Genomic DNA, 14,181 nt, shown 5'->3' with positions numbered 1-14,181 from the left:
CTGTAAGATTTCACGCGATTGAATCGTTTTCGAACGTCTCGTCCTTCTTTCATATATTTTTGGTTTGGTGGTGCTCCGTTAATATTTTTCTTAAAAACTGCCTTTCTCTCAGCTTGGCCAACTCATTTTTTTTCCGCCATAGGCTCGCGAGTTTTCGTTCGCGCCGCGGCGACCCACGTGCTGCCCCTCCCCCTCTTGTCGTGAATGACAAACCCCCCGCCCAACGTGCTTTGAAGTCAACGCTCAGACGTAAGTTGGGGGGGGCGGGTAGATGCGCACGGGGCTTTCCTCCCCCACCAATCGGAGCAGCGCTCGAGGGCGCGCACACACAGCGAATGGGAGCCAAGAGGCGGGGCGGTTGGCGCTGGGCGGGAGAGCGCCGATTTGAATCGGACGCTGCGCGCGCGCGGAGGAGGAGAAACGTTGGATTGAAGAAGAGAGAGAAAAAAAAATTGAATTCGCGGGAAAGTTTTTTTTTTCTTCCTCCTTCCTTTTCCCCCCGCAGTGAGAAGGAGACGTGGGGAGAATCGATCGATCAGTGTGAACCCCCCTCCCCCCCGCAGTCTTGATTATTTATTCGGCCATAGACAAAGTGAGCCACTTCGCCGATCGACGATGTGGATCCAGGTGCGGACGATGGACGGCAAGGAGACCCGCCACATTGACGGGCTCTCTAAACTGACTCTGGTGCAGGAGCTGAGGGAAAAGATCCGGGAAGCGTTCGGTGTGGAGGCGGACCGGCAGCGGCTGTTCTACCGGGGAAAGCAGGTACTTCACAAGGGGAGGATTTGGGGGGTGGGTGATGTGTGGAACACCATGAGGAGCGGGAGAGGGTGGATTGAGCGCCTTTTCCTCTGGCGGGACCACCGGGGAACAAAGGGTGAACGCCGGCCGGCCACGTTCATTCTCAGGACCGAGAGGTGGGGGGAGGCTGGAGGATTTCGGTAGCAAATTGGGCGCCGAGGAGGTTAACCCTCCCCCCAGTCCGGACCCCTGGGATAGCCGTCGCCTCAGACGGGGCTCCCTGCTCCCTCTCCCTCCGGGGATGGGGGTGCCATCCTAGCCGGCGATCGGCATCCCTCATTGAATGAGGCGAGTGATGTTACACCCACGGTCCTCCGCCCGTTGATCCGTTCGCTCCCCGCCATCAGATTTCGGTTTTAAATCAACTTTAAAAAAAAAATGGTTTTGAACTTTCGAGTCAAACTCTTCCAACTGATCGGGAGGAGGCGGGGTGTTTACACCGCAACCTAGCCTGCTAGCTGTCGCGCCCTGATTGGCAGGACTGTTGCGGCCGGTGTCCGGCCACGCTGTTTCTGATTGGCAATCAAACCTGTCAGTCAGCGCTCTGATGCCCGCCCCCTTATCGCGTTTGGTTGCGCGGGAGGGGTTGGGTAAAGAAAAAAGGCGCTAAACACCCTGCATCCGCTTCATCGTTCGTTTTGTATCGGGACAGTGGGAATTAATTTCCCGCAGCTGGGGGAGTGTGCAAGCTTGCCTGCTCACCCCTGAACAATTGCATTTTTTGTGCATTCGCTTAAAAAAAAAGATTTATTTCGACCAACAATGTTCAGTCAAACACGCAGGGACTGGGAAGTATTAAAGTTTCAGTTGGCGCCACTCTTCAAAGACAATTTCTCCGTTAAATAAACGATGCAGACCATCATGTATTGATCTTCGGTCTAATTGGTCAGAATCAAATAGACACCATAACCACCATTTATAAAGGCAATATACCAAAAAGAGAGGTTTATCTATTTTTAGATATATCTTGCACTTAAACTAACTAGTGAGACTTCGGCTCTGTGGTCCTGGGCTTTTAACTGCAGAACGGATCTTTGGGTTTGAGCGCCGCCTAGAGTATATATGAAGTTCATCTTTATGGACAGCTGATTCTCTACGAATTTTAAAAGTTTAACTTGCTTGTGTCATAAGAGACCATGACTTGTTCTCTCTGGTTTAAGAATATGCAGTTTGGCAAACAGCGTTATGCAACTGTGTGTCTAAATTTGGTCATTCATCTGCAAACGGCATATTTGATAATTGCCTGGATTCAAAACGTTTGCTGTCTCTTTAATCTACCCTCAACCCCTATTGTAACAGGGCTTCTGATTCATCAGACTCTCCATTGTCAGTTGTGCCTCAGTGGCTAGTGCACTCGCCAGAATCAGAAGGTTGTGGGTTCAAGTCCCATTCCATCACTGTTGGAGGTGCCGTCTTTCGGATGAGACGTTAAATTGAAGTTCCATCTGCTCAGGGCGTAAAGATCCCATGGCACTATTTCAAAGAAGAGCAGGGGAGTTATCCTTGGTGTCCTGGCCAATATTTGTCCCAGAATCGATATAACAAAAAAACAGATTATCTGGTCATTATCTCATTGCTGTTTGTTTGCTTATGCACAAATTGGCTGCTGCGTTTCCCACATTACAACAGTGACTGCACTCCCAAAGTACCTCATTGGCTGTAAAGCACTTTGAGACGTATGGTGGTCGTGAAAGGCGCTATATAAAGCCAATTATTTCATTAGATCTTTTGGAATCGCATTGGAACTAATTGATTAAAACTTAGAGATGAAGTTGAATAAAGTACAATTGTCACGTCTCAAGTTTATCTGCTGAATAATTGACATACCAAAAAGGTGTATGGTTCGCTCTTGGGCCAAACAGCGTCAATAATTTCAGCTCTTTGGGCATTGTGATTGGTTTAAGCACCCAGGTTAAGGAGGGGAATGTCAGTTAGGACTCTGCTTGTGATCGCTACCAAAGCCCCTGCTGGAAATACTGTGAATACATAAAGTCCTCTATAATCATATAACCGGTCTACATTTGCTATCAATGCTGACGTGAATAATGGCAATTTGCAAAACTGACACCCATGGAACTATCCCAACATGGCTTTAATTACTCCGTGAGGAGGAAGATTGGCATAAGTAAATAAAATTAACTGCAAAACTTTAAAAATATATATTTTGCTCAAAATTCTAAGACAAAAATTAGGAGGCTAAATTCCATTTTGGTTAGTGTACAATAGTTGTATTTATATATGGTGTTAATTATTGACATTGGGAATACAGCAATAGTTTGATGTGAATGTTGTCCTATGCGTGGGAAGTGCAAAATGTCCACATTCGTGTTTTTAAAAATTAATTCTTGGGGTGTGAGTGCTGCTAGTAAGGTCAGCATTTGTTGCCCATCCTGAGTTCGGCAGAAAAGGGCGTGGTGCGCCTTTTCTTGAACCGCAGTCCGTTGGGTAGGGAATTCCAGGATTTTGACCTGATGACAATGAAATGCTTCTACCTAGGATATCTGGGCAGCGATAACTTGTCAGTGGACAAGTACATTTAACCGTTAAAATGTTTGTTTATCATTCAATGAAACGTTTCTTTTGTGCTTGCAGTTTACCACAATGTCTCGTGTACTGTCAATGAAAGTTGTTAAAATGGTGTGTGGTTTTTTTCTGGCTCTTCTTCCTCCGCCCACCATCCCCGCTCCGCCAGACTGGTGTATTTCCGTGTGTGTGTATATAGGCATTTAAGTATGTTCCATCTGCTGGCAACATTTTTAAGTTGTGATTGTTTTCATGTTGGGTTGTGTGGGAAGGTGATTTATAACCTAATGGTGCGATCAGGGCAAATATTTTGTGTGCGAGTGTGTGTGGGGTTTGGGGGGGGGGGAAATTGATGACGAAAATACTTGCCACTTTGTTAATACTATACCAAAAATGAAAGCCAGCTTATTTGTACGGTAGAAGATGATTTCCGGGTGGTTCACTAATCAGGACGACAAAACTTTAATGCACATCTGACCTTTCAAGTCCCTTGTGTGTTCATTCATTCATTCATTCATTCATACCATACCACAGTGTTTGCATTGATGATTTAAGCATGCACAGTGTTCATTTACAGCATGCTGGCAGAAGTTAGTACTACGAGTTACAATCAGCAGGCATGTAATAAACACCTTGGTTTCCTGACTTATGCCACTTTTCATGGGATTTAAAGTTTGCATGGTCATGGACTTTATTCAATTTCATCATACGAGGGATGAGTGACTAGGAAAAGATTTCCAGACAGCAAACACTGAAGTTCCTTAATTTCATAGTCCTCTCGCATTGTAGCCGAGGTTTAATACCAACAATCATATTTCCATGCGTTCAGCAGACCTTTAACGATAGAGCATGTATTTTGTTTCTTTACTAGCCTTCCAATCCACTTTTTGATTGCTCATCCAATCGAGAGATGTTAGATTTGAGGAATGGACTACAGCCTTGTGGGAGCTGCTTGTGTGCAAATTGGCTGCATCATTGGCTACATTACAACATTAACTCCATTTCAAAAGTACTTCATTGGTTGTAAAGAGCTTTGGGACATCCTGGGGTTGCGAGAGGTGCTATATAAATGCAAGTTCCTCTTTCATTCGGGTGTTGCACAGCCATCTGCAAAATAAAACTGTCCCTCTAATGTGGCTTGGTACCAACATGGAATAGCAACCTCCACTGCACAATTCATTTACCATTTCTTGCATCAACTATTTTTGTAGCCTCTGCGTGAGATTCTCAGATGGTACCAAATTGGGCTTAATTTTGTGCTGTGAAGCAGCAGCCACTGAGAAGTAGGCATACCATTGCATACATGCAGTTCATTTGAGATCTTTACAGCTGGTAGGGTAGATAATCATTCCATGAGCTTGACTTCAGTGTTTTATCCTATGCCTTCCAATCCAATTATTAACAATATATATTTTTTTTAAGTTGATATTTTTCAACTGAAGTGTGACTGCTTTCTAATGTAATGTTGGTGGAAGTTCTTGCAGCTTTGTGGGGACGGAGAGGGGGAGAATCCTTTCATCTCTAGCCTGGGCGAGGAGTGCCGTTTTTACTGCTAGATCGATTTGTGGTTGTTGCTTGTGTCTATTTTATTCATGTGTTTTAACATTTTTATTGTGTTCTACTTTTGAGGTCCAATTCTGTGAGCTTTTCACAGTGCGAGTCATTGTAATTCTTTTAACCCTCATAAGTATATAGAGTTCAAAGTAGACTGCCTGTATTCCAGTAATGCGTTCCAAATATTACTTTAATAATTGTTTCATAAGTTATTTTAATTCTTTATCTTGATATAATTGATTGTTCTTAATGGATACCAATGTCTGATTAGCTTCAGAAATCTCATGTTGACTGGACATGGCACCTAAATCCTTTTCTATCTTGGGTGTATGTCCAGTTCAACGTACTGGTTTATGATGTCTTGCTGATTCCGTGGATGCCAACTGTGGGTGCTACAGAGTTCTTTGAACTTAAATATAGCCGATTTCAAGGTTACAATTTAAATTTTTCTTTTTTATGTTTGGATAGACTGTTTATGGTCTTTTCTGTGAAAGTTGGGAGGGTACTTTCTAGTTTTTTGGGCTTTTTCCACTCTTGCAACCAATTAGCCTACCCATATAGGATTATAGAAAATTACGACACAGAAAGAGGCCATTTGGCCCATTGTGTCTGTGCCGGTCGAAAGAGTTACATAGTCTAATCCCACCTTCCAACACTAGGTCTGTAGCCCTGTAGGTTATGGCTCACATCCAAGAGCCTTTTAACCATGCTGAGGGTTTCTGCCGCTACCACCCTTTCAGGCAGTGAGTTCCAGACTCGCACCATCCTCATCTCCCCTCTAATCTTTCCACCAACTACTTTAAATATATGCCCCTGGTTATTGACCCCTATTCGAAGGGAAATGGGTCCTTCCTATCTACTCTATCTCGGCCCCATATAATTTTATACACCTCAATTAAATCTCCCTTCAGCCTCCTCTGTTCCGACGAAAACAACCCCAGTTTATCCAATCTTTCCTCATAGCTAAAGTTTTCCAGTCCTGGTAACATCCTTGTAAATCTCCTCTGCACCTTTTCTAGTGCAATCACATCCTTCCTGTAATGTGGTGACCAGAACTGCATGTAGTACTCAAGCTGTGGCCTAACTAATGTTGTATACAGTTTGAGCATAACTTCCCTGTTCTTGTATTCTATGCCTCGGCTAATAAAGGAAAGCATTCCATATGCCTTTTTAACTACCTTATCGACCTGACCTGCTAGCTTTAAGAATCTGTGGACATATACTCCTAATGTTCCTCCACACCTCTGAGTATCTTCCCATTTATTGTGTATTCCCTTGCCTTCTTGCCCCTCCTGAAATGCATTACCTCACACTTCTCCAGATTGAATTCCATTTGGCACTTTTCTGCCCAACTGACCAGTTCATTGATCTCTTCCTGCAGTCTAGAGCTTTCCTCCTCCGTCATCCACATGGACAATTTTTGTATGATCTGAAAATTTCTTTATCATGCCCCCTACATTTAAGTCTAAATCATTAATATATTTATATCTCTTTCCCTCCCTTGTCAATATCTGACGTGTTATAAGACCGCTGTGAAGCGCCTTGGGACGTTTTGCGGTGTTAAAGGCGCTATATAAATAAAAGATTATTTATTTATTTATTTATTTATTTATTACTACAGGTATTGTATACTACAAAAAGTAAGGGACCGAGTACTGAGTCTTGTAGCTCCCTTCAACCATTACCCTTTGCTTGCAGCCACTGAGCCAATTTCGGATCCAATTTGCCACTCTCCCTTGGATCCCATGGACTTTTACTTTTTTGTCCAACCTACTATGTGGGACCTTGTCAAAAGCCTTGCTAAAATCCATGTAAACTACATCAAATGCACTGCTCTCATCGACCCTCCTTGTTACCACCTCAAATAACTCAATTTAAGTTAGTCAGACATGATCTTCTCTTAACAAATCCATGTTGGTTAATCTTTGTAAATTAAGGTTTATTCTGTCCCTCAAAATTGATTCCAGGAATTTTCCCACCACTGAGGTTAAACTAACTGGCCTGTAATTGCTCGGTTTATCCCTTCCTCCCTTTTTAAACAATAGTACGACGTTAGCAGTTCTCCAATCCTCTTGACACAACTCCTGTAGCCAGGGAGGATTGTAAAATGATGGTTAGAGCCACCACAATTTCCTCCCTTGCTTCTTTTAGTAGCCTCGGATATATTTCATCCACCCGGCGATTTATCTACTTTCAAGGATGCTAAACCCCATAAAACTTCTGTCTTGCTATGTTTATCCCATCCAATATTTCACTATCTTCCTCCTGAACAGGAACATCATAGTATTCATTAAGTACGTTGCCCACATCCTCCGCCTCCACACATAGATGACTATTTTGGTCCCTAATAGACCCTACACTTTCCTTCATTATCCTCTTGCTCTTTATGTAATTGTAAAACATCTTTGGGTTTTCTTTGATTCTACTTGCCAGTATTTTTTCATTCCCTCTTTTTTTTGCTTTCCTAATTTCCTTCTTAATTTCACCCCTGCACTTTCTATACTCTTCTAGGTTTTCTGCAGTATTGAGCTCACAATATCTGATAAAGGCTTCCCTTCTTTGCCTTATCTTGCCCTGTGTGCACCTTGTCATCCAGAGGGCTCCACCTTTGTCAGTTCTACACTTTTTCTTTGCCATTGTTTTAACATTCTAACATCACTCCATGGGCTCGATTTTCGGCGAAAACGGTAGCAATACGTGAAAATTACTGCTTTCATTGCGCTACCATTTTTGGCCTTGGATGTATGCCCATCGGGAAGGGAGGTGTTCCCCGATTATTCACGGTGCAAAACATGAGTTTTGGCAGTTTGTGGGTGGGGGGGGGGATTTATTTTGCCAAAAACATTTACAAGATGCTTAACTAACTAATTGCTGCAAAAAAATATTAAAAATAAAAACTTTAACTTAGATTTTTTTGCAGGTTTTCGTACTTACCGCTGCTGGCAGGGCTGCACCGACGGGTACCTGTCGCTGTTCTGGGTGTGGCATGCGGGACGAGAGACTGCCGAAACTCTGACGGTAACGTAATAATCCTCATCGTTACACGTCCGGTGCAGCTCTTCCTGGCGGTACGTCCCATTGCCGCTGCAAACAACAAGCCGAGGTTCTCGCCCAGGCTTTGCGACCGGGTTTTCGCCGTGGAGGGTGAAAACGCAGCAAAAACCCCTCGCAAATCCGGCCCATCAGGTTTCCATTCCACGCCCTGGATCCTACAATTGACCACATGGTTGGGCATATGGAAGCAGCCTAATGGCCGATGGATTCCTAAGATACAAAAAAAAATCTTGCATTTAAGTAGTGGCTGAGCAGCATAACTTCCAGTAGTACTTTGAGAATCATGTGTAGTCATGCTTGAACGATGGTGCAATCTAATCTTGAGTGTTGCTTATGGGAAGACCATTTTGTCTCTCTAGAGAAGGAGTGTTGGAAATCAAGAGATGATCTGTTCGTTGCTTGCAGCTTCTATTGGTAGCTCAGCGGGATTGGTTAATGCTTCGGAATGGGTTAGCTGTCCTTTCACTGTTGAATAATTTGTACGGCTTGGAAAGAGCATAGGCATCAAAAGATGAATAATTCCCAGAAGTGTCGTATTTATTTGCTCATAATGAGAAGTTAAATTCTTGCCACTGGATGGTGCTGTAATAATGAAACTTAAATAGTAGTATAGTGGAATCTGCTTTCTGTAGTGATCACGAGTATTACATGTGTTTTTTAAAAAATCTGTACGTTCTCTGTTGTACTGAGCAGCTTTGCGCTGGACTTGTGCTTCATTCATTGCTTTCAACACATCTCAAAATCTCTGCCTAGTAAGCTCAAAACTGAGAGTTGCAATCCTGCAATGCCCCTCAGGACAACTACACCTGGCGTTCTGCACACAGTGCTGTTTAAGGTGGAAGTGAGTATCATTTTTAAACAGCTGGCTAGCATGCCGAGTGCTGCATCGGCTCTTTTACTATTTTACTGGTCAGCTATTTAACTTGCTGGTCAGGCAAGTTGCATTTAATTCATTTGGGCACAAGAAGTTTATTTGCCAGTTGATTTCCCCCCATCTTTCTCGTTGTCTTGCCTCACTTGAGCTGAAGGTGTATGAATCCATGGCACCAGGTGATGTGGGAACTATAGTACACTTTCCTTTTCCTAACCTGGGGCATTAAAGCCAACAGTCCTGAGTTTCTAAAGTTACAGTCACACTGTAAAATGTCTGGGGTCTGCTGCCTCTCAGCACTTCCAAATGTTACCTGGACTGTTTGGAGGACGTTTTAGAGAATGTGCAGTTTCATTATTTTCCTCATGTCTTGCGTCTTAATATTAAAAAAGTTGGTTATATAGATAAAAATGCAGTATTTTTGAGGTAATTGTGAATGGGCAGCTATTTTTTTTTTTACTTATGGGTTTAAAAACAAGACAGGGGCATTGTTTGGTAATAGTTACTTCCATGGAGTAACTGCATTTTTCCACTGAAGGCTCTATAGTGCAATTTTGAGTAATTAAGAACTCCCATCTTTTTCTCTTCCTTCCCAGCTTCCTCTGCAAGTACTTTTTATACGGTTGCGACTGTTATACTTTGATGAAATCAAATATACAAAATCTACTACTGGATGTAGCTTGTAGATAAGAATAGGTAAATGCAGTACCTCAATTCAGAGTTCCATAGCGGCGCTTTAACTTTCTTTTCCCTTTTTAGATGGAAGATGCCCATTCACTTTTTGACTATAACGTGGGACTTAATGACATCATCCAGCTGCTTATTCGCCAGGCTGATCAGGGTGTATCAAAAGGCACCACTAGAAAAGAAAAGGATGCCGAGCTGTCTGATACCGACTCTGGATGTGGATCTGCACAGAGTGAATCAGACAAGAACTCTAACAATGGTGAAGCTGCTATGGAACTGGAAGGACAAGTTGGAACGCCCACTCAGCCTGATCTTGTTGACCCAGGGTTTGGCTTATACAAGGTGAGCATAATGTCTTTGCTCATCAGTGGAACTGTTACACTGATTAGCTGCAATGGTGTATTGCAGAAGTATTTATCTCTATTTAAGATACAATATTTTGCGCCTCCTGGGAAAAATCCTGATATTGCTCCTTGTGAATTCCCCTTATTTCAATTGTTGGAGCCTCAATCACAAGCTGCCACAATATCCTTGCGGGATCTCACTAGCAAATTGCACGGCAATGCTTAGCCTGTCGCAACTCTTTAATATGATAAGAGAATTATCTGTAACCTTTTTTGAAATCAATACAGATAGTTGTGATTATCTGTAGTGCTGAAGACTTAGTAAAGGGGGCACTAAAACTGACAAGTAAACAAATTAACTTTTTACCGTAAACTTCAATCAAATTAAAATTCGGTTGCTGGGGGGTGGTGATGCACTCCAGTCCCTCTGGTGCCCACTTTTCGCAGAAGACCGCGAGCGTACCAGTGGATACGATGTGCTCCATCTCTAGTGACACCCTGGCTCGAATGTAACCGCGGCAGAGAGGCAGGCAGTCGGGCTGAACGACCGCCCGCTGCCTGGACCGCTTAATGGCCACCTTAGCGAGAATCTCTCAACTGACTGGAGTCATACCTGGTACAAAGGATGGTTGTTGAAGGGAAATCATCATAGCCCCAGGACATCGCGGCAGGAGTTCCTTAGAGCAGTGTCCTCGGCCTAACTATCTTCAGCTGCTTCATCAATGAGGCCAGAAGTAGGGATGATTGCGCAGTGTTCAGTTCCATTTGTAACTTCTCATAATGAAACAGTTTGTGCCTGCATGCAGAAAAACCTGGACATCATCCATGCTTGAGCTAATAAGTGACGAGTAACATTTACGCCACACAAGTGCTAGGTAATGACCATTTCCAGGTAGAGAGAATCTAACCACGTCTCTGACACTCAATGGCATTAACATCCTTGAATCCCCCACCATCAACATCCTGGGGTGGGGGGGGGGGGGGCACCATTATCCAGAAACTTAACTGGACCAGCCACATAATACTGTGGCTACAAGAGCATATCAGAGGCTGGGTATTCTGCTACGAGTGACTCTCCATTCTGACTTGGAAATATATCACCGTTCCTTCATTGTCACTGGGTCAAAATCATGGAACTCCCTACCTAACAACACTGAGTATCTTCACACAGACTGCAGCAGTTCAAGGCGGCGGCTCACCACCACCTTCGCAAGGGCAATTGGGGATAGGCAGTAAATGCTGGCCTTGCCAGCAACGCCCATGTCACGTGAATGAATGAATAAATAAAAAAACTCTTTCTGTAAATAGTAATGATATCTAGCAATTGATTGGAGGAGCTGGATTGTGAGGAGCTGAACTCTCATTCATAGATCATTAACCCAATATATTTTAGCTATTTCTTGGTTTGAACTATGTATATACTTGACATGCAGCATTTAAAATTCAGCAAGAATAAGTATAAGATCCTGTTTTCACTATATATTTTGCCAGTGCATGTATTTCCTGAGCTCTTGAGTTTTACTTTTCCTCTTCCTAACCATTGTTCAGGTCTGGTTTTTGATCCCTGACAGTACTACCTCAACAAAAAGCGAGAACTTATGATGACTTGCAATAAAGAGAGTTCAATTTCTCCGCGCCCCCCCCAAAAAGTGTGGTATGGCATAAAAGTTGATGAAGTTACACACTTCAACACTTACAATGTCAGGGGTTGAAGCTTGTAGCAACATGAATATTTGCTCCTGGGTCCTGTTTTGTTTCGTACATCATTTCATATGTTTAAAAAGTGTTCCTTCAACAAAGCAATAAGATTCCTAATGGAATTTTCAAAAAGGCTTTAGGTAACATTGGCTCTGCTATAATGCTCTGAACATAATTTAATAGCTTATTGATACTGTAGGTTCATGAATGTAGAATGGCATCTTGGGTGTGATGTTTTGTTCTCATGGAACTATATGTCATCATGAAGATGTTGGAGGGAGAAGCATGGTTGAATACCAGGGAAAACTGGAGTTTGGGCTACAGTGCTTGTACTTCTACTGAGTGGCCAGCTTCATGGACCAGGAAATGTTACATCTTGCTGTTTAGACCCAGGGCTCCACTTTAGCCTTGAATATAATTTTGTAGCAATTATATTGTACTGCCAATTGAATTATTATACTAGTTTTCAGCCCTCAAACATGCCTGTACTTACGGGGGTGGAAAGTTTGTATTTGCAGTCCATGGAATCTCCTAAAGTATGTGAGCGCTGCAGAATATATTTCTACGATTGGCTTGTGGAAAATGCTCAATTGCAGTTACACGAACAGAACCTGATAAAACATCAAAGGACAGTAATTTGTAATTAATGCGTGGGACTGTGTGGCTTAAATAGAAGATTTGACAGTGGAAGGACTGTTTTAGTAATGGTAAACTTGACCGTTTGCTTTGTGTCTTTGCATTGAAACGGTCTGCTGTACACTGGTTTGAGAAATCTGACCGCAAAGCAATTTGAGTTATGTTGCATTGGTTCTATATTCTGTTTTTTTTTTAAAGATAAATGAATTGATTGATGCTCGAGACATGCACATGGGTGCTTGGTTTGAAGCTGTGGTCGTCAATGTGACACGAGATGAGAGTGCAAGCAAAACTACTAATAATGAAGAGTCTGCACATTCAAGCAAAGCTACGGAAACCAAGATTGCTGATGATGTGATTTATCACATTAAATATGAAGAGTATGTTAAACAGGCCATTAATAGCCAGAAACCTTCAGTTCAGAGATGTTTCAAGGAATGCCATTTATCTTTATTGCTATTTTTCCAGAAGTACTGGGGGTTGGGGGGGAGGGGTTCTCCAGTTTCTCACTCTTTCTTAATTCCTTATCTGTTGAAGATGTAAACTTGTATAGATATGATTTCAAGGGCATTGGCAGCCTTCTGTTATTTGTCTGCATTCATGTTTTTCAGTGGAGATCTTGGGCAATGAATACAATCAGGATATTTGAATGGGTGTAGGAGGGAATAACGGATATTTGCTTCTGCAGGGTATATGTTAATCTTTTTTCTAATCCCCAAATCAGATGCTGAAGTCAGTTGTACTGTGTTTTCTGTTGTACCCTGAGCACAAATCAGTCTGGGATCATGCTGGTTTGCATGGTGCAGTGCCACACCATGTGACAGTTTCCAAATGAACCATTGAGTTGTCTTTGGTTGGGTGGATTGCTCTAAAAGATGAAGAAAAAGTTGACATCAGTTTGCCTGCCCTGACTTTGCTGATCCTGTACATTGCTATCATCCTATGATGGGTGGCCTCTTTGAAATCTTGCTCTCCAAATCATTAACATACAGGAGAGCAAAGCAAACAGGCAGGGTGGGAAGAAGTAATTAGAGTAGAAGGACTATAGACCAGTTGGGTCCAATTTCCTGTGCTGTAAATTTTATGTAACTTCCTGTAGTTGGTTGGCTTAAAGAACATGAGCAATGACTGACAGGAAAAGACTCTCTGGTCCATCCAGCCTGTCCCACACAATTGTGATACCTTGTGTATTGAGGGCGGGTGGGGAGGGGGTGGGTGATAGGTAGAGGATATCGAGTAAATTCTTCTCCGATCCCTCTTGGTGATCGAAACTAGTCCAGAAGATCACTCTGGCTCTGATAATTCCTTGCAGTGCCTACCTTTTGTAAGAGGTAATGTCCGCCTCAGCCAGAAACAGGTCCAACTTTAGTTTGAAAGAATTCAACAAATCTGCATCCAAGACACGAGAGGGCAGCCTGTTCCAGAGGTCCACTATTCTCTAGGGCAAAGAAGCACATCCTGACATTAAACTAGCCTGATGCAAATTAAATTGTGACCCCTGGTCCTCCCTAACTTATTTAATTGGAATAAACTGTCAACTTGAACACACTTCATTCGCTTCATCTTATAAACCTCGATTGGATGACCCCATAGTCTACGCTTCTCCTAAAGTATAGAATCTCAGCTCTTTTAGCCTATCTTGATAAGTAAGATGCTTTAAGCTGGAAATAAGTTTCATTGCCCTTCTCTGCAGCCTTTTCAAAGCTGCAAAATCACCCAACATGTGGGGAGACAAAACTGGACACAATATTCCAACAGAGGCCTGATGAAGGACTTGTACAAGGACAAAATAGTATGCTTTGTCATAGTTAATTGTCCTATGACTGCACCCCAACACCCTATTTGCTCTAGCTATCACTTCATGGCATTATTATGAACCTTTAGAGGTATATGCACTAGAACGCCCAGATCTCTCTCTCCCTGAAGGGTGTATGTATGTTGAGCATTTGCCCTGTCCACATGCATAACACTGCACTTTTCCATATGAAACATAATTTGCCAGTAACGAGC

The 14,181-nt window shown here is 42.8% G+C and overlaps 1 protein-coding gene across 1 annotated transcript in view; it reads left to right on the top strand.

Annotated features, from left to right (window-relative positions):
• The first annotated feature begins 346 nt into the window (after positions 1–346).
• uhrf1 (ubiquitin-like with PHD and ring finger domains 1) overlaps positions 347–14,181 on the top strand; it is a 38,093-nt gene continuing 24,258 nt past the window's right edge. The window contains exons 1-3 of the mRNA XM_070859947.1: positions 347–768; positions 9,566–9,835; positions 12,370–12,551. Of these exons, the coding sequence (XP_070716048.1) occupies positions 616–768; positions 9,566–9,835; positions 12,370–12,551 (605 nt within the window). The 5' untranslated portion in view covers positions 347–615. The remainder of the gene's footprint in view (positions 769–9,565; positions 9,836–12,369; positions 12,552–14,181) is intronic.

The sequence above is a fragment of the Pristiophorus japonicus genome, chromosome 18, assembly GCF_044704955.1.
Source record: "Pristiophorus japonicus isolate sPriJap1 chromosome 18, sPriJap1.hap1, whole genome shotgun sequence".
Classification (NCBI taxonomy): domain Eukaryota; kingdom Metazoa; phylum Chordata; class Chondrichthyes; family Pristiophoridae; genus Pristiophorus; species Pristiophorus japonicus.
The sequence above is the reverse complement of the archived record's forward strand: the minus strand, read 5'-3'. Positions and strand labels throughout refer to the sequence as shown.